Below are 21,115 nucleotides of genomic sequence, written 5' to 3'. Positions count from 1 at the left end.
TCAGTGTTCTGTGGGTGGAGAGCGCACCTAAAATCAACACAAAAACACTTTGTTAGAGGGGAGAACAAATCCAGGAGAGTCTAGCTGCCTCATAAAAATTACTGTTTCTTTCATTTTTTTAGCCTCATTCTCAGAATTACTTAAAGTCTCAAATTTTTCAGTATTTTCAAAATTCAATGCGTAAAAAATATCTACTTTCTTCCCTGTAGTTTTAAGCGGCTCACAAGTTTATGTCAGTTTTGTTTTCCACTTTTGTGATGCATTAGGCACTTTACTGTCATTTTCAGTTAGTTTCTGGAGAAAGTATCAACATATGTGTTCAATGTACCTTGCTTTAGCAGTTGCTAAAAATTCTGTACCTTAAACATATCAAAATAGTGGAAAATAGAGTACAGCTGGTAAACAGAGGAAGCTTGACATTCACAAGAATCCTTCCACACTTTATGTCAGAAGTTTTAATATGAAAGTCATGTTTGTAAACTGGTGTTATCCATATCAGTGTTGGAAATTTTTATTAGTGCTCAGTATTTATCAGTGTAAATTTACCACTGAAGGTTGAGACAAAATTATTTGATTATACATTTAAAATTACTTCATTATATATTTATCACTATTATAAAATTACTTCATTATATATTTATCACTGACTTTGGTGAAACTTCTAAGGTTAAAAATAGTGTAATTTTTCTGAAATAATTGCTATATATCCTCCAAATGACTTTTAAAATTTTTACTCTATTTTTTTTTTTTTTTAAATATATGCCCTATTTTCATCATTTTGAAAAAAAGTGACCAGGGGCCTGGCATGGTGGTGCATGCCTATAATCCCAATATGCAAGAGGTTGAGGCAGGAGGACCTTTGTGAATTCCAGACTAACCTGGGCAACAAAGTGAGCTCAAGGTCAGCCTGAACGGTGTAGGGAGACCCTGCCTCAAAAAGATTAAAAAAAAAAAAAAATCACTAAAAAAAGTGAACTTTTGTAAACTATAAAGATGGGCTAAAGGTAAATAATTTTATAAGCATAATGGATGCATTGTCTAAAACTAGCAAATATGGTATTTTATTTGCTTTGGGAAACCTTGCAGAATAATACTACTTCAATAAAATTATTCATCTTAACTAAATTCACTTTTCTCTGCTTTTTAAAATTGTCTTCCCTCTGTAGTTATATTATTTATTTTCCCCCAAGAAACCCAAAACAGAAATAAAAGAAAAAAATACAATATAGATATGAAAAAATATTTTACATTACCTTAACTGCAAAGATTGTAAAGATAACTTTCATTCAAAATAATTATTTTTTTTGCTACCAAAAATAAATATTATGACAAGGGGTACCTTCAGCAATGCATATAAAAATGATTTTCAAGTTAACATTGTAACATATTAGGTTTGAGAATAACATAAAATATGTGTTGTGCATATGACTAATGCATGAGTGACAGTTTTAACTTTAAGTGTAAATATGAACTATACTTTAGAAGCGTACAGTACTTAATTTAGATAGAATACAGTGCTTAGTAGTTACTAAGACCACCATTTCTGTCTTACCAGAATTGGTCCAAATCTTTGCTTGGTCACTGTGGTATAATTAAAAGCACTGAGTTCTCTGGGCCTTAGTTTAACTTACAGAAAAGTGGGGACTTATAACTCAATATATATGTGAATTAAGCAAGGTTTTGTACACAGTACCTGTACACTGTGAGCATTCAATGAATGGTTAATGTTACTCAAAAGCCATTCATTCAAAAATGTTTAATCAAAATGAAAGAAGCTATAAATTGCAGACAAAATTAATTTAATTGAAAACCAAAATTATTAATATTTCCAATAGTTATACTTTGGGTGAATGAAAATTGCTAGGGTTTTATGCTTAGAGGCGATAAAACAGTGAGTTACTAATTATTCTGGGTAAAATAAAATAGGAAATAGTAAGAGCTGTGGGAAAGGGATGCTCTCATTTTAAAGGTTTAAGGAAAGCGTTTAAACATGTGCTTAGCTAGTCACTAGCATTAGTTTTCTTTCCACTATACTCAGAGGAATCATCTATTTACCAAATATTCTTTGATTGCCTGTTATGTACCTGGCTGTGTTTACCTACCATTCAGAAGGAAATACCTCCTTTTTATGCTTGAATACTTTCCTTTTCCACAGACATTCCCACTGGGCCTGGGAGATGGGCAATTCTATTCATGGACAGATGGTTTGAGAAGAAAGGACTGGCATGACTATGAGAGCATTCAGAAAGAGGCAATGCGCTCAGGTATGAAGTTCAGTGTAAGCCATAGTGCTACTTTACTTACTGCAGCGTCTCATTTTTAATTAAAGTATCTTGAATCAGTATTTCTTCTGCACACTGTCTTCTAGGGACCTTGGTGATCAGCAATGGACACAAGTAAATGAGTTCAAATTTCAGGAAAAACACAAATAATGAGTATCCTTTCAAAAATAAACTGCAGAAGAGGTCATTACACTTTTAGAAATTGATAATTCCTTTTCAGTCATTTCTGGGGATGTATTGGGATTCATCAATGAGACATGGCCTGGTAGGCTATGTATTTTGAGCATGGTTCACTTATTAGAGCTGATGTGTACAGCATTGCAAGGTATCTAAATGCTACTGCAATTGCAAGGCAATATGCATTTTCTAAGAGGTACTAAAATTTTAGTCATTACAAGAGGATGCAGCAAGTCTGTAAATCTCAGAAGCTGGGAACCTGAGGTTGGAAATACTTGGACAAAGAAATGGGCAGTTAAACGCAGTCAAGAAGTTCTGAACATGTGTATCAGGATTGCCATCTTGGATTAGAACTGGAGTAGTAGAAAAGAATTTATCTTTCTAGAAAGGATGAAAAGTTAGGTTGTCGGAAGCAAAAATGAAAAAGCGCATATAAGTAGAAATCCAGTGAAAGTAAATAAACAACACAAGCTAGGAAATCCATACTCTATTATTTGGTGGATGGAGCTCTTCTTTCATATGGAGGATTTCAAGAAATAGAGCAGCTAATTTTTGGTGGAGATGTTTTAATAGCACTCAGACACTGTATCTGGGTGAAATCAGCAACACAACTATTGCTATCCATAGCCTTAGGTTCTCAGGGGCAGCGTTCCTCCCAACTCATCTTCTGGGAGAACTAGAACGAGGTGTTTAAGTACTCATGAAATTACACAAGACTGTTCTATGTCGGGAACAACTGACCTACTTAGTCTTCTTTCATTTTCTTCTATCAACTCTTCCCAAATAAATCTCACACCCCAATTTCTTTAAAGTAGCGTGTCTCTAAGATATTAAGAGAATAAGCCTCTTCCAGGTTTCATTATCTTCCCATGTTGAACATGACTTCTTCAAGTTTCTTTTGCATCTATTGATATGACCGACCCTATATTAATCCAACCATATCTTCCTCTTTTATAACTTGAAGATGCTGATGTATTTTGGACATAATGAAATACTATTACTAACTGAAGCTGCTTCAAATTAAAAATAAAATAATAATTTATTGAATGCATTTTCTGTACTAGATACTATTTAGACCTCAGAACAATTTTAGTGGGTATTATTATCCCAAATCTGAAATAAAATAAAATAGAATCCCTAAAAATTTTTAAAGTTTCACCCAAATTTAAGTAGCTCATAATTTGTAGAGCTCGAGCTGGTTTTTATCATGCTATACCTTACTGTCTAATAATCATAGAATAATATTTGCACAGCATTGAGTAATGATGAAGAAATAAATGAGAGAGGGACATTCCGGGATTCAAATCCCAGATTTTGTATTTCTGTTATCCTCCTGCCTCAGCCTCCCAGAGTGGTGGAATTACAGCCATGTAGCCCTGTGCCCATAAGCAGATCAATTTGTGTTCCCCATTTTCAGATGCCAAATGCCCTAAAAAATAAAGATAGCATTTCTAAAATGACTGGCTAATTATGTGGTGACATTATGCACTCAGCAAATTATATTAGTATTTATTAATCCATGTAAGTTTCTTTCACATGAATGAGTGTACTGATATTTCATTTGTATCAACAGGTCTTGGATGCAAAAGCTACACATTTATTTGTGGTTCATACCATTTGCTTGAGCATCTACACAAATACACATTTTGTACTCTCATCCTTAGACCAAGAGAAATCTGACAAAGAAAATTGGGAATAATAAATATTTTCAGTGTAAATTTCTTCTTCAATTTAAAAACTTGTAAATGTGTGACTTTTACATGATTCCCTTGAAGATATAAAAATGCAACTGATTGGATATTTTTCCTGATCTTTATATTGTGTGCCATATCATAAACAAGTGTTTTAGAACACACACACACACACACACACACACACACACAGGAGCAGAGTCAAACATTTTTAAAAAATCAGTCTATCATGGAACCAGGCCAAGAAAAAGGATTATTTGTGCTCTTATAGTCCCTCTAAGACTTAACTTTTGTGTTTAATTCCTTTTCCCCAGAGTTAATTACCATCTGTGTATTTATCCTTAAACAAACATTGTTACATTTTGACTGTGTTTGAGCTTTCTCTGAAAATTGAGTCATATTTTATTAATTTATTCTTGAAGTCAAAATTACTTTTTAAGATTAATTCATATCAGTATATGCCACAATAGTTGATTCATTTTCACTGTTTAATTTTCTATAAGTTCTCCTCTCCTTGAACATTTGGATCATTTCCAGGCATACATTATCCCATATAATGTTCTTGTAAGCTTCCCTGTGGATTTTCCTGGGGTGGAAATAATATTTTGTTATAGTATTTATTTAATAGTATATTTATATGTCCGGGGAATCCACATTTCAACTTTATTTATTTATGTGTAACTTTTCCAAAATTGTTCTAAAAATTTCATTTCAATCAATAATAGAAGGAATTCCCATTACTGTCCATCCCTGTCAGCATTTAATGTTGTCTGAACATTATTTCTCAATTTGATGACATGAACTAATATCTCATTATCACTCAAATTTTCATGTCCCATTATTTTTTCATTTTCTGGTAAAATTCCTGTTCACTTTGATTTCCAATTTCTGACTTTTTTCTTTTCCTTTGGAGCCACACAATGATGTTAGTTTAGTCTAGATGGTACATTTGGTGGTTCTGTGTCTCAAGAAAATCTCACAGTTTGCTCGACTAAAACATCTCCATGTGTGATTTAAGAAGTAGTTCTTAATTTTGATGTAGTGACATGCAGAAACAATTTTTTAAGTGTAGATCATACAGATGGTCTATACTGTCTTTTAAAATCTTAATAGTTTTATATTTTTGACCATAAATTCATCTCATCTTCATTTTTGTGTGTGAGGGATCCAATATTTATTTAGTTTTTGTCCACTTAAATATTCAGTCCTCACACATACAGTTTGGAAATTTCTTCTTCTCTTAGCGGAGTGTTTACTCTATAAATTAAGATGCTGATTCTAGGTTCTCAATTCTGTCTTCTGAGTACATATTCTTGTGCAAATAATGTAATAGAATATATATAAAACTTTCATAACAATTGCTGATATCTGTTTAAGCTGATATCTGTTAAAGACTATTTCCTGCTCTCTTTTGGTACATATTGCCATTCTTACATGAGGTCCTTCCTTACAATTCTAGATTCAGAATCAGGTTGCACATACACATTCACTAATATAGGGAGCTGGGGATTTAGCTCAGCGGTACAGTGTCTGCCTGGCAAGCTCAAGGTCGTGAGTTTGATTCCTGGAACCAGAAGAAAAACAAAAAACAAAACAAAACAAAAACACATTCACCAACATAACAAGAGTTTTAGATATATATTGAGCACCTTGATAAATTAGAGGATAACTGATATGTTCCAACACAATAATTTGATATAATAATGATTTTTTCCAGTTTGATAGTTATTCATTCTATGTTGTATCTTATTTTTCCAACTTATTCATTAAATTTAAGAAGAGTTTATAATTATATACTTAGATTTTTATTGTTAATCTTAGAAAATTAATATTGGTGTTTTATGCATTTTTATCTTATTTACACTATACATTGTACTTGATATCTAGAAATGCTAGTATTTTAAAACTAATTTGAATTTTAAAGCTACTTTGAAATTTTCTATTAGCTAAAATCACGTAAGTGGAGGTTATTTTGGGGGTGCAAAGGATAAACATTCACAAGATCTACAAATAATAAATGACACTGTATTTAATTTTTTTTCCATATTTGATCTTATAATTTCAGTTCTTTTTGCCTTGCTCCTAAGCATGGTAAGAGCACCGTGTAATGTCCAAGAGTTAGTAATAATGGCTGTACATAACTTTTGTTGATTTTTACAGTAGTAAAAAATATTCTTTTTAATTTGTGTTTGCCTTCCTGCCCATCTTTCTATCAAATATTAATATACTCTACTATTTACTAACATTATACAAATATGAGTTATGCTTTAACAAATGTATTTAAATCTTCTGATCTTGGTTGATGAGAGTTTGTGAATTTTATTTTTAAACATAAAAATTTATTTTAGAAAATATTTTGTTGCATTAATTAATATTGTTAATAATTTTCTCACTAATATATTATTTGTATAAATGATAGTTCTTTCTTTCATAATAGAAACCAAACTCACAATCCTGGACTAAGTTTGTCTTTTCATTATTCACTGTGTTTGGTTTGCTAATTTTTTTTTAACCTTTTCAAAGCTGTATTTATGAATTAATTAATTTATTAACATTGCCCATGATTTTTTTTCTTGTAAAATCCTTGACAGATTTTTGGGAAGAGCATAATGATAGCTTCATAAAATGACTTGATTAATCTGGACTATTTTTCTAAACTTTCTAATTTTTTCTTGCACATTAAAATTAGTTGTTTATTAATAATTACAGAAATTTTTGGATGAAACTACTTTGACTTGAATTTTTTGTAACAAAAATTTCTGAATACTAATGAAATACTTATAGCACTAGTTGATTATCTATTTTTCTTGTGATTAATTATATTTTTCTAGCAGAAGATCTATTATATCTATATTTTCATAGTAGTTAGACTTATTCATATCGTGCCCTTAAGATTTTTGAAATGTCTGTAACGTTTAAATTTGTTGCTTGTTTCCAGTGATATTTGTTTCGGGTATAAAAATGTTTTAGTCTATTCTACTAAAAATTCCTCAATATTATCATTTCAAAACGTTCTTGACTTTGCTATTTTTCTCATTATTTTATCATCTACACTTATGTCTTTTATTTCTTTTCATTGGTGTATTCTAAGATTTAAAAATACTTATATGTCTTCATAACTTCAGCTGTTCTTCTATGGTTGGATAAGTATTCATGTCTGCAAATTTCTTTGTATTACTTTAGCTCCTCTGTGGCCTGGTAGACGAAATCTTACTAATCCTTATAGACATATGTAGCATAATAGGCAGCATGCATTTCATTAAATGTCATATTAGCATTTTAGTTAAATATTTGTTCTGGCAATGAATTTTGTGGCATATTTGGTGAGTTCTGAGTTATCAGATCATTTAAGTGTTTTCCTAAGGAGGTACCAAATAGTACAAAATTAATAGGTAGATGGTATATGGGGGCAGCTGTTGGTAAGCAACATAGCTAGGTAATAAATAAATCTTGCTTGTAATTTAAGGAAGTGGAGATTTCTAGCATTTAAAAAAGTGAAAAAGAGGCAAATCAAGACCTTAAAACTTTAGGTCTAGTTTTAAGATCCTTTCTAACATGCCTGTGCCCTTAGAACTTGTTTTAATAATGAGAACTACTCAAGTTAATAAGAAGAATTTTTTTTTTTTTTTTTTTTTTTTTTTTTTGCTGTACCGGGAATCGAACTCACGACCTCGCCCTTGCCAGGCAGGCTGTCTGCCTCTGAGCTGAACCCCCAGCACCTGATAAAAAGAATTTTAAAGTTCAAAAAGATGCAATTTTTTGTTATTTCATAGACTTCATTGTTTTCAGACATGTCTCAAAGCACACCAATTTACCTGTAGACAAAATTTATGCAGTATAGGTAGGGAAGAAACAGTGAACCAAATTATAAAGAATAATGTGAAATACGGATAATGAAGCTGTGCTTCTGTACAATTAATTCCCTGATATCTCTGAATTTCCACTCATCAGCTACAATTTAGATATTGTTATTTTAATAATACATTTTCTATACATAATCCCATTATATTTCATTTTGTTTGTTTCAAATCTTTGGAGAATTGATATTAAATTTCTTCCTTTAACATGTTAGTTTCAGTTATACCTTGTCATAAATTTAATAAGCACACTTTTACTCTTCAATTAATAAAATTCGAGTTGAAGAAACTGAAATGTTCTCCTTTCTAATATTATGAAAGACAATGTACATTTTGCTATATAATCATTATTCTTTATACATTGGATATAACTCTTACAGTAACCAAACAGTTATCCCTCTGATATTTCACCCTATAAATTTTGAAACAAAAATCAAACTGTGATTTGAAAAAAACTGCTAATATAGTTCTGAGACAGGAACTTTGCTTACCATGTTAAATGTGAATCTATAAACTATGCTAAGAATTGAAAAGAAAAAGCAACTAGTTCAAATAGAAAATTGGTTCTCAATCAGTGTTTGAAGTTTCCTAATTCTCCCTGTATCTTTTTCTCAGTAGTAAAACCATACTTTTTTCTTTTTTATTTTAAAGATAAAAGAACAAAAAAAATTTAACAAACACACAGACATTTATAAAATAACACAAAAACAATACAAACCATACAGAATTTCAGACAAGGTGTTAGGAAATTAACAATGGTTGCTGTATTACGTAGATATTGTGAAAGGGAAAGAAACTGCTCAAAAGGAAAGAACAACTGGGATGAGGGAAAAGAGAAAAGAAAGAGAGAAAGGAAAGTATGTGTGTGTGTGTGTGTGTGTGTGTGTGTGTGTGTGTGTATACCATACACACAGGATAGCTAAGTTAGTTGTACTACTGATTACTATTGGTTTTTTGAAAGGAATAATGTTTGTTTGATCAATCTTACATATCTATATTTGTTTATCTAAGTAATCAGTTTGAAGATATCAATATATAATACAACAACCATTAGTAAAACCATACTTTTAAAGCAATTCATTGAAATTAACATATGTGTATGCGTATTTTTACATGATATGTATATGTATTTTATAAAAATGCTTTTAAAATCACTGATCTGTAAGTATAGATTTTCTTTTAGTTTTGAACTTTTTCCAATTTTCTTTTTGTTTTAACTAATAATATGGTCACAATATTTATCTCTTTTTGATTTTTATATGATTGAAGTCAACATTGAACAGCTGCTTTGAACACTTCGTTTGATCTGCTTTGAAATCCATTTTACTTTCACATAATCATAATCGAGCCATGAATTCCACTGTAAGCTTCAGGAATCCTATGAAATTAAGCCTAACCTTTCACTACTTACACTTGCTTTGGTTAATCATACTTGTAAGCTTGAATATATGAGGCTTTTATTAAGCCTTCTGTTTTTGTATTCATTTATTCAGCCACTCACTGGAGACACACTTTTATGTGCCACTCTGTCAAACACTGCACGGAGACCTGGAGAAAAATGATGGGCCAAAAGGAACTATGCTGCCTTCTGAAAAGCACTAGCACAGCTGCAAGAGAGGCCCCATTTATTAACACTGTTGCTATTCTCATCCAAGATGCGCAACAGTCTCCCAACCGAACTCCTTGTTCAATAGCTCATCGAGTAACAGCTGGAGGGGATACTCTAAACACGGAGGATCCTGTGAGAGAAATCATTATGTGCTGTAAACATATACTAGTAAAAATGAATAAATCAAAACAATGAATCAGATCATTTCACTCCTTTGTTCAGATACCTGCTAAAAATGCTTGAAATTAAATTTAAATTTGTTCCATGGTCTATAAGGCCTACTATGATCTACACCTGACCAATCTTTGATTTTGTCTATTGATTGGCATCCAATCTCTCCACGATTCTATTGACTGAGGTACAGTCTCCACACCTGCTTCACACGGAGCCTCCTTCACCTCAGCTATGCTCACAGGTTCCAGGAATCTTCACTCCCTGCCCCTCCCTGGTCCTCAAGGTCTTTTCATATATATCTCCACAAAGCCATTCTACTCCATGTTTTTTCTGTCTCCATTTCAATTTCTCTTTCTCCCTCTGTCAATAATATATATCTATATAATATATATGTATAGATATATGGTCATAACACAAATATATAGCTTATCATATATATCATCTAATATATATAAATACACACACATATATAAATATATCATTATCTAAGAAAAGCCAGCCAATCACTATATTATAATATATTGACCCATTTATTCATTCTGTATGCCTTTGCCTTGCTTCATGTTTTTTAGAGATTATCGTTTTGTCCATATTTCCACATGTGCATTTAAGTTTAATGAGCTAAAAATTATGACTCCATGAAATGTAACCACTTGCCCAAGGGCTTTAAGTCAAATATTATCTTGAATCATTTGAATGAGTTTTTTTGTTTGAAAAATAGTATTCTATCTTTAGGAAAATGTTATGAAAACCTCACACACACGATTGCTATGTTTCTGTTGTAAAGATTCTACTTTATGCCCCTTACACTGTGTGGTCCAAGTTGCTACAGCTTCATACTAATTGCTGCTTATTTCTGTAGCAAAATATCTAAAGGGTATGCATTAAAAGCCAATTTGAGAGGTAGGAATTTACCATGCTTTAAATGATTAACAGTAGGCTTTTCTAAGTTCCTTTAAACAGCATCTCACTTTAGTGCTGATCAGGGACCTATTTTGTTCTTAAATGTCTTTATTCTACATAATTGAACAAGATTGCCAACCCAACAGAAAGGGAAACATTGTACTCCATTTGGGAGAGATCGTAACTCTGTTTCTTTCAGAAAGTGAAAAATGGTAATTTCCCTCTAAGTGTAATGGCTCCTGGTCATCTTTTATTGATGTTTCCTGTCTTTGGAAACGTTATCTGGCTTCTTTTGTTACAACCAGCAGTGCAACATGGTTCATTAATAGTTGACTACAATTTATATATGAATAATGTGTTCTCAATAATGTCATAATGAAACCTTTGGATGGTAGTCACTTTCCAGAAGCAAGGCCAAAATGGCATTCATGACATTAAAATCATTTTAATAAAATATTTCCTTTGCTACTCTTTATATAATCATGAAAATTTTAAATGGAGGGAAAGGATTATAAGGCTTACGCTGAAAAGTATCATTTACATGTCTAAAATTAAGGTGAAGTTTAGCTGACACTAAATTGAGTGAAAATTTTCTATGGAAAAACTCGCAATATGAAAATTAAAATGTAGAAATATTTCAGGAGATTTATTAAGATGAAATCAGTTTGTGCTTAAAAAACATAGACAAAGTATCTAGCGAGTGAATATAGTATAACTATGTGTTGCAAAACTCATAGCATCTCTCTCATAGAGACTTCCCACAGACAAGTGAGCATGAGAGAAATAAGCTTTATTTTTATTAGTAAAATGTGCGTTGATGATAGCACCTATCGTAGTTATATTTTGTTAATTAAAATATATAGATTGTAGCCTATGGTTATTTTGTTGGTGTTTTGTTTTTGTTTTTGTTTTTGTTTTTGTTTTTGTTTTTTTTTGGTTTTTTCCCCATACCAGGAATCAAATTCACGACCTTGTGCTTGCCAAGGAGGAGCTGTGCCACTGAGCTAAATCCCCAGCCCCGATTGTAGCCTATGTTAAACAAATGATACTTATATATTTTTACAGCAGTGATTCCTGCACCTATCTGACTATAACTTGAATAAACAATCAAAATGTTTTCATGCCTTTCAATGTTGTGCTCAATAGAGACAAATTCTCACAAATGTTTTCACCAGGCAGCTTGTACTAACTTGTATTACAGAAGAAATGTGTGTTTACCCACAGAGTAGGACAGGTTCTGCCTTATATGCATATGGCGCCCTGCCTGTCCCTCCCTCTCCCTCTCCTTGCCCCCTCCCTCTCCCTCCCCCTCTCCCTCTCCCTCCCCCTCTCCTTCTCCCTCTTTCTGGGTTTTTATTATAGACATTTGTTTGCTTCTGTCTTAACCCTATTTTTCTTCTTAGATTTGTATTTATGCTTTGTCAAAAATACCTCTTATGCAGTAGTAATTGTGATTACATCATATTATTTTTGGCTGTAAATATGAGTCCCCACATTTGTGAGGACTCATATGATTAGAGATCATAACCTTTAAACATAAAGTAACAAAAAAATTCTGCTGAAGGGAGAGAGTATTTCATAAGAACCCAAAAAGATAAGATGAAAAATAGCTAATAAGCAAAGGATCTAAATCCAAATGGATCAGCAAGCCTGAAAGTAAACTGATTTTTTGCCTGACATTCATTTTCCTAAGGTTTTATAATCAATTTTATTTTTCCTAAGTTTAACCCTTAAGCTGTTAAGTAAGCATGAAATAAAAATTCCATTTTATATCATCTTGCCACAGTGAAAACTCTTATACCCACAATGTCTAATTTTTTACTTCAAGTCCAGTTAATATTAGCTTTAAATATAATGAAATTAGAACCTCCACTGTTGCTGTGGCTTCATTTTTAGTAGGAAAAAATAACTCATCACTGTATTTACTGCTATAGTTTATGTAGTATATCTAAATTTTAGGAATAATAGTAAGAGAATTGAAATTAAACAAAAAAGTTTTGAGGACTGTGCTTTCACTATGATGACACCAATAAAGTTTTGCAACATGCTCATAACGGTCTAGTAACCAAGAGTCTCCCATGATTCCAGGGACTGAAATTCATTTGAGCTCAAATTATCAATAGCTAAGTATTATGTGAAATGTTTTAGGCATAATTTAATATTGGCATAGGAAGGCATAAATTCAAGTGATGACTTGAATATTCTCCAAAATTCACGTCCAGAGACTAGCACGGATTTGTCGGTAATGAGTTATGGATCTTCTTGGCTTCATTATTTAATGAGTGCTACAGAGGAAATGTGTGTTTACGCACTAGCAAAGGACAAGCGCCAGTTCCAGAGAAAATTTCACAGCCATAAATGCCAGTAGGACTTGATACTTTCTGACTGAGTAGCAGTGTGCTGTGAGAAGCAGTCATGCCAGACAAAAGCAACTGTTCTAATGTAGTACAAAGGGTCCTGAAGAATGCTAGAGTCTCAGAAAAGGGATCATATCATTTTAATGAAAAAAATTACTTGCCCAAAATTTATACAACAAATTTGCATTATTTGTAAAACGTAGATTTTTTTTGACTTAATGGAAAAAATAAGACAATGCATAATTCAGTTTACTACAGTGTTTGTGGCAGTCCTGGAAGAGACCAGGAGAGGGCAATGGAATGAATTTTATTGGGCATCAAATAACTATTTGATTTTTCATGGTGACCGACTGAGCCCTAGGAATCCAAATTCATTGTTAAACTGAAATGATTAGATGTACTTAATAGACATTGACCAACATATCTGTATAATACTTTACTAGTAATATTAATCTGATATTGATATTATGAATTCATTCCACTGGAGCATACCTCTTTACACAAAATGCATATAAAAGCTTTGTATACAAGAAAATTAATGATTGATAATTAACATTTAGTTCTTTTTATAATGATAAAAAATAATTGTACACAGAACAGTAAAATAGTTTTTGAACTTTTTCACATAAGTACTGCAAATATTTACTTAACCAAAACAAAAACATTAAATGTATTGTCCCCACTTTGTAATTATTTTATAGTGAAGATCAAGCATTTTTTCATGTAAATTATTTCTATCAAAACTTCTGTCATTTTACTCTTTCCACATGCATTGTTTCAAAGATTCTCACAAAAACCCTACAAAGTGGGGCTAGTCAAATGCCCAGCATCATATTTGAACATATTTCTAAAGACTGAGAAAAGTGAAGTTACATGTATATTATGTAAATGATTACAGATATATAGTATAAACAATCAAATTTATTCCAGCCCACAACTCCAATATGTTGTTTATTTTCACTTCCTTATTCACTTTTACCACCTTCACTATTTGCATTTATAACAACACACCTGAATTTTTCTATGCTTCATCCATCTGTGGATAAATGAGGCTATATTAACAGTAAGACTCAATTTCTCTGACTTCACTTTTTACTACACAGAGCCTGCTGGTCTCCTTTCTACCAAATATTCCCATTTTCTAAGAACTCATGGAGTTCATGTGCAAGTTCACCAGACACTAATGTCAGCGTTCTTTTACTGTGGCAGTGCACTGGCAGCCCAAGTTTGACAGTTAACGTTAGTTCCCAACCTCTCTGCCCCAAGCACTTTGACCCTATTGCCGGTGCCCCCCTCAGCCATGAATTATGTCCATAAAGCATTATTCCGCATGTTTCACATTCTTGCCCCTGAGGGTCCTGGAGAAATGGGGAGAATGCCTCTCTCCTACCTTGTGATGAACTTTTTCTTCTGGGCAATAAGGAAACAAGCAACAACTCTCGAAGTTCTCTTTCACACAGAACCAAGTATTTACTTCAAATAGTTCTTCCCTCAAAAGGACTCAGCTATAAAATTCTCAAGTCAGGATGGAAATGAATACTGGATAGACACCACTGGCTGCTGATCATTTTGCTTCCCTTATTTCTTATGCAAATGGAGTTCTGTTTAGAAAGTAGCTCGAAACTACTTATGACTTAAAGTGGTTTACCTATACTATCTTCCAATATGTTCCGTGTTTCTATTCTAATGTTCAGATCTTTGATCCATTTTTATTCTAGTTTTTTTTTATTTTTTTTCTCAGATTTTTTTTTCTGGTACCAGGAATCGAACTCATGACCTTGCACTTGCCAGGCAGGTGCTGTGCCACTGAGCTAAATCCCCAGCCTTATTCTAGTTTTGTATATGGTGAAATATACAGACCTAGCTTCAATTTTCTGCAAGCAGAGAGCCAGCTTTTTTAGCACCACTTGTTGAAAATACTATCTTTCTTCAAACATGTCTTTGGTCCCTTATCAAAGGTCAAATAGCTGAAAATGTCTAGTGATGTTTTTGCATCCTCTATTCTGTTCCAGTGATCCACGTGTCCATTTGGGGCCAATTCCATGCTGTTTTCACCACTGTTTCTTGCAGTGTAGCTTGAAGTCAGTTATTGTGATTAACTGCAGAATATTACTACTAGATATGCTGTTGATTTCTTTTAGAAAAGTCAATCAACATTCTACTAAAAATAACTTCTATTAATTTATTCAAAACCTTAACTCTATCAGAAAGAATGGAAAGTCACTTCTTGACAAGACACCTTTTTCAATCAGGCCAAAAATGTTAAGAGGAAAAGTGCCAAACTTAGCCAAATTTACATTGCAGGAGCACAGGAATTCCTTGATGTAACTGGAATGCCAAAATAGTGTATATTATAAATTAAATATAAATGCAGAGTAACCATATTTTAAATTCAATTATACATTTGAAGTCCCAGTGATACAAGGGGAGGGCTGAAGTTCAGTTGCAGAAAAGTTGGCTCGTATGCCCAGGATCCTGGACTCATTCCCAGCAAAGCACACATAGTCACATGCACCCCCCAACACGCACACACAAATTCCAAAGATGCAAAAATACTTTTTCCTTCAACCAGATATCTTTTCCTCTTATTTTTTAGAGGTTCACACGACCCCACCACCCACACAGGACCTTGAAATACTTGCTTCTAATTATCTGCTAAACATTTTCACCTTTTTCATAAAGTATACAATGGTGTTTTATGTGAGCAGTTCTTCTGGAACATAAGACTCATAAAGTCAGAAGAGAAAGGACCATGGCATAAAGGATTTAAAACCAATTTATTCTCCAAGTTCATTTTTAACTATCATATATTTCAGAGTTCAGTTCCAACACTTGATAAGGTAAGCATTATCAATTCCATATAAACCTGTCTTGTCTTAAATAATTCAAATGGCTTCATTATCATTGACTAAGATATTTTCTAATATTCAGCTTCCATTTTCAGACTTCTTGAACTTCTTGTTCCAGGTGGTATTTTAAAGGAACCAGGGTGTCATTTATGTGTTCCTATTATTGATCATTTTTGGAAGCTCTTCATTTAATACAAAATAAAACTGAGTAGATGGCAGTAATGCAGTGGAAATTAAATTGTTTTCATAAGGCATACTCAAATAACTACATTCTAGATTCTTATATCCTGAAGAGACAATTTCATATTTTAAATAATTTTTTAATGTCATAAGAGACTAAGATTCATTTTCTCCAGAGAGTTAGTATTTCAACCACAAAATTTCTGCAAATATGCAATTATGCTATCTTTGAGAAAAAGTGCTTCGAATACTGCTTATTTTAGTCCTCACCTACTTGACAGCCCTCTCATGCTTTATTGTCTTTCGAGTTACCACAATTTGCTTTATGTGTTCATATAAATGGTTTAATTACTACTTATTTTTCAAAAGACGTTTCTACCAAGTAAACTGAAAAAATCATTAGTGAAGCCCATTCAATTATTTATTTGAGGAAGACAAGGTTATTAGCAGTTCTTCATAATATTAAGAATAAAAAGCAAATATTTAAAATATATGCCAGGAAGATTTGGAATACTAATGAAACTTCCACACAGATCATAACTTGGGCTTTTATACCACTAAAGAAATTGATCATCTCTGAATTTTTCTGATAATGAATGATGTTAGTTTTTTTTCTTGTTACTTTTTTCTTGGTGCACTTTATGGTCTTATTTCTACTCTCAATAAATATGTGTCCATATGTGCATATTCACATATTTACAGGAAATATCTTTGGAGAAAATAGATATCAAGCCTTAACAAATACTATATTGTATAATTTGTGAATTAGGAGTACTTTTCATTTCATTTTTTATCATTTTATTTTTCTCTAAATATTCTGTAATAGCTATGTTTTATTTTAATAATTAAAATTATAAATATATGTATATAAGCATTTTAAATTCAAAATAAAGTGAATCAAGTGAGAAGTCAATTAAGAAATAGTGAAAAGGGAGTCTAAATCATATGTTTAACTCACATTTCAGTATCTACCACTGGAAGTGTTACACAAGCACAGATAAAGTCAGTTCATATTCTTCTGGTTTTGTTGACATATATATATACAAACTATTTCACCAGGCATTGAGATTCAAATACACATACTGATTTACAAAGTGGTATTACTTAACCATGCATTATGGACATTTTATTAAATATTTCACAGTGGACTAAGTCCTACATTTCATAAACATATTATCATCCTCCTGACTTTTGAAGCTTAAGAGTTAATTTCACTCTTTCCTTATATTTCTCATCAAAACTATCCATTAACAATAACTATCACCTCTGCCTCTTATAGCTTCATGTTTTTATAAATTTCCCTTCATCTCCACAGCTACCATACCATCTGTCAGGTTTCATCTGAAATTCTGGAATAGCCTTCTTACTGGTCTCATTTTACTATTGCCAAGATACTTTCCAATATACTGACAGTCGCCAGAGAGATTTGCAAACATAGGTCAAACTACATCATTTCCCAACTTAAATGATTTAGATTAGCTTTTAGTTATATAAATGCACATGAAACTCAGACTTCTTATCCTGTCTTTAGAGTCCTTATAAAACCTGGTCCTGTCACTTAGACGTTTTACACATCCTCTGATCTCTAAATTCTCCCTCCACAGATAGGTGTAGTTTCCTCAAAATCTCCAATACCTTCCTCAACTTTTGCCCTTTCATAAGTACTATTCTCTATCCAAAATATTTCCTTCCACCCCAATCTTCCCATCTGTTTCCAATTTATCATTTGGCTGGAAGTCATGATGTCATCATCACACTAATTCTCTGTAGAGCACTTGTTGCCCTGTGATACTTTGCTGTAGAAATTAATTGAGAGATTGATTAAACAGATTGTTTCTTTCCTTACACTGAAGTGAAAGCAGTGACCTATTTATTTCATCCATTTCTACAGTCTCAAGGGAAAACAGGTCTGTTTTCATAGTGATGTCCAAAAAGTATCCTCAAACAGACATTGTTCTACTACAGTGAAAAATAAGTTTTTGTTGATCTTGACAGTGATTATTTTATTTTCCATTGCTAAATAGAGGAATGATACCCACATAATGCAAACTCATGTCAGTCTGTTCCCTTAGAATATTATTTGAAGTGATTACCATAAAAAGAAAGCTTCACAGTATATGGTTTATAGTTTAAAAAGCAAAATCTTAAAGCAATACCTTTCAAAAGTTGCTTTGTTAGCGTCAAGAAGCTGCACACTATGCTTACTATTCCCTAGGATGGAGGTGAAGCCCCTGTAAGGAGATCACTGTCCCCCACTAACCTCAGAACCTCATTCAGTGTAAAGCCTGCACTCTTAGCTTTTTAATTTTTATAGTTTTCTTTATTTTAATGAATGACTTTAATCATGTACACATTGAAGAAAACATGAACTGCAAGCTTTAAATGGACTACAAATTAGCTATTTTTACATGCAAATGGTAGTAGTAATTTAACAGTGCCAGTATTTTGATTAAGAGCAATATTCTTTGTTAATACCCAAGATACAAAATTCCACAGATTTTCGTCCAGTCTTTCGCAGTCCTGCTGTTCTTGGTTATTGAGCAGGTTTATACAAAACAAAGATGTTTAATATTGCATATTTGAAAACTTAGTAGGAATATTTAAACTTAACAGTGCTCCTTTGTAAGAGATTGGATTTGAGTTTAGTACAGAGGCAAAAAAGAAAATAATAAAACAGCAAATTATCTATTATCTATCTATTCTACCTATTATCTATCTTATCCAACCCAAAATAAATACATAGCCTAGCGGAAGGCTTTCCTGTCAAGAATAATAGTACCTATTAGTGTGTAATGAGGTGAGCATAGGGTCCTATCTGAGACCACTGTGTTATATGTTCTATTGATTTCCTAACACGATCCTGAGATCGTCATATACTTTACACTCCATTCTTTCAGATATTTATTCAATGTGTGTTCACTGATCACCTATTTAGACCTAAGCCCTCTGAAACTTTCTCAGTATTTAATCATAAATAAGGCACTTTCTACTATTAAGGAGTTGCATAGTTGATCCTAAAATCATTGTCATTCCACGTCCATGCAAAAATCATGTACATATTCTTTGCTTCAGGTATGTACTGGCCAAAAAACAGACAGTTCTTAAGTATCTTGTTGACTTTGTGTGTATCCCTTTAGTACATCTTCATTCAAAATCATTTGACAATATGTCTAGAATTATTCACGTTACCAAAAATAAATATTGCTTTTTCTTTAGTCATTTGGGGAATTATGCCCTTATTCCTCATTTGTTTTATTGATAGGTTGTGTTGGTAGATATTTGCCTTTGACTTTGGATTTTGAAATTTCATGCAAAAACATCTAGATCTAGATATAGAGTCAGCTGTTCCAAACTACCTGGTATTCATGAATCTGAAAATTATGTTGATATCTTTTATCATTCTGGAAATCCATCTCTTATCCTTGACCTCTGTTCTTGCCCTTCTTCTACAACTGACTTTACATATATTAAATTATAAGTGTGTAAAATCTCTCTTTTAGGAGCCAGGGATATAGCTCAACAGCATAAGTGCTTGCCTGTCAAGCCTGAGGTCATGAGTTTGATTCCTGGTACCAAAAAAAAATCTTTTTCTTAAATGTACCACTTAAATTCAAAATTTGATTAGAATTTACATTTGTTTTTATAAAGTTTTATATTTTCCAAAAATGTAGATATAGATGATATACATATAGATAGATGGGTAGACGACAATGTGTACATACTTCAGGAAAAGAATACCTTATATAAATATTTTAATATTAAATACACTGAGACATCATGAAATTAACACGTTACATTTGGCTTCTACAATTACAAGAGGTGCTCAAAGTGGTGCCCATTAATTTCCAGACACTTATCAGCACAGAAAACTGCTGCTTGGGTAACCTTGGTCATTGAGATTGCTGAATGTGCATTTTCAACTTCTTCTGAGTGCCTGCACTGTAGTTGGTTCTGTAGAATATACAACTTTCTCTAGTATCCCCTATAAGAGGGTAATACCATCTGTTCAAAAAATATCATGCTATTTTTATTTTCCTAAAGTTTGTATACATTTTTGGCAGAATATATATGCATATATGTATATATATTCTGCATATATGTATATATATATGCATATATGCATACTTATTTGTATACATATATGTGTATATATATGTATATACACGTATATTTAAATGACTGTGATAACTTTATGTTTAATACGTATGCCTATACATGTGTATATATACATATGAGTTAGTATTATATACATACATATGTATTAATATGTATATACATTTAAATGACTGTGATAAGTTCATGTTTAATTTTATATTTTCTTATTTTATATTCCACTGAATAATTTTATGAGCTGAATCATTCTGCAGTTTACTTCTGGTTCTTGTGTATATGCATGTGCACCTTTCATGAACACTCTAACTTCACTTCTGATGGAATGTTTCTTTACACACTTTGTAAGTTTTGGTTGTGAGCTCTTGTTTGGTGGGGCTTTATTTGTGGGAATCCTATAAAAGCAACCTTTCTCATTACTCCCTCACAGCAGTTCAGGGTACCTCTTCAGAGGGGGGAATGTTATAGACATCTAAGTTAGGTAGAAATATTGTAGACAGTCAGACAGGGCTAAGCCTTCAAAAGAGCCAGTGCAGACAGAAGACAGGATATATTGCAACTGGTGGGGAGGGGTGGAGGAGGGGGGGTGTTTCCCATTGAGGGCCAGACTGCAAGACAAAAGATGTAATGAATATGGGCACATACTTCCCCTAAGGATAAACAACAGTGATTGGTATTCTAAATAGGTACCCTTCAATTTTAAAAAGCCAGGAAGAGCCTCTGATCCACCCATTCCAGGAGAAGACCCATTCTGTTTTATGCCTGCTTGCAACATGACTTGCTTCCCCATTAGATCCTGATTTAATCAGTATTACCTAAGCAATTATGCTCATAATCTTATTGGTTGACCAAAGTTTTGTCCCATCTCATGCCCACCTTGTGGTTTCCCATTTCCCCCACCTTGAACCCTCCTCAACTCATGTTTT

General features: G+C 32.5%; 1 protein-coding gene across 1 annotated transcript in view; it reads left to right on the top strand.

The window, feature by feature from the left end:
• Positions 1–21,115, top strand: part of Galntl6 (polypeptide N-acetylgalactosaminyltransferase-like 6) — a 1,020,690-nt gene that overhangs the window by 367,172 nt on the left and 632,403 nt on the right. The window contains exon 3 of the mRNA XM_005373544.2: positions 2,156–2,264. Coding sequence (XP_005373601.1) covers positions 2,156–2,264 — 109 coding nt within the window. The remainder of the gene's footprint in view (positions 1–2,155; positions 2,265–21,115) is intronic.

Source organism: Chinchilla lanigera, unplaced genomic scaffold, assembly GCF_000276665.1.
Source record: "Chinchilla lanigera isolate Chin_1 unplaced genomic scaffold, ChiLan1.0 scaffold00002, whole genome shotgun sequence".
NCBI lineage: Eukaryota > Metazoa > Chordata > Mammalia > Rodentia > Chinchillidae > Chinchilla > Chinchilla lanigera.
This window is presented reverse-complemented; position numbering and strand designations above follow the sequence as displayed.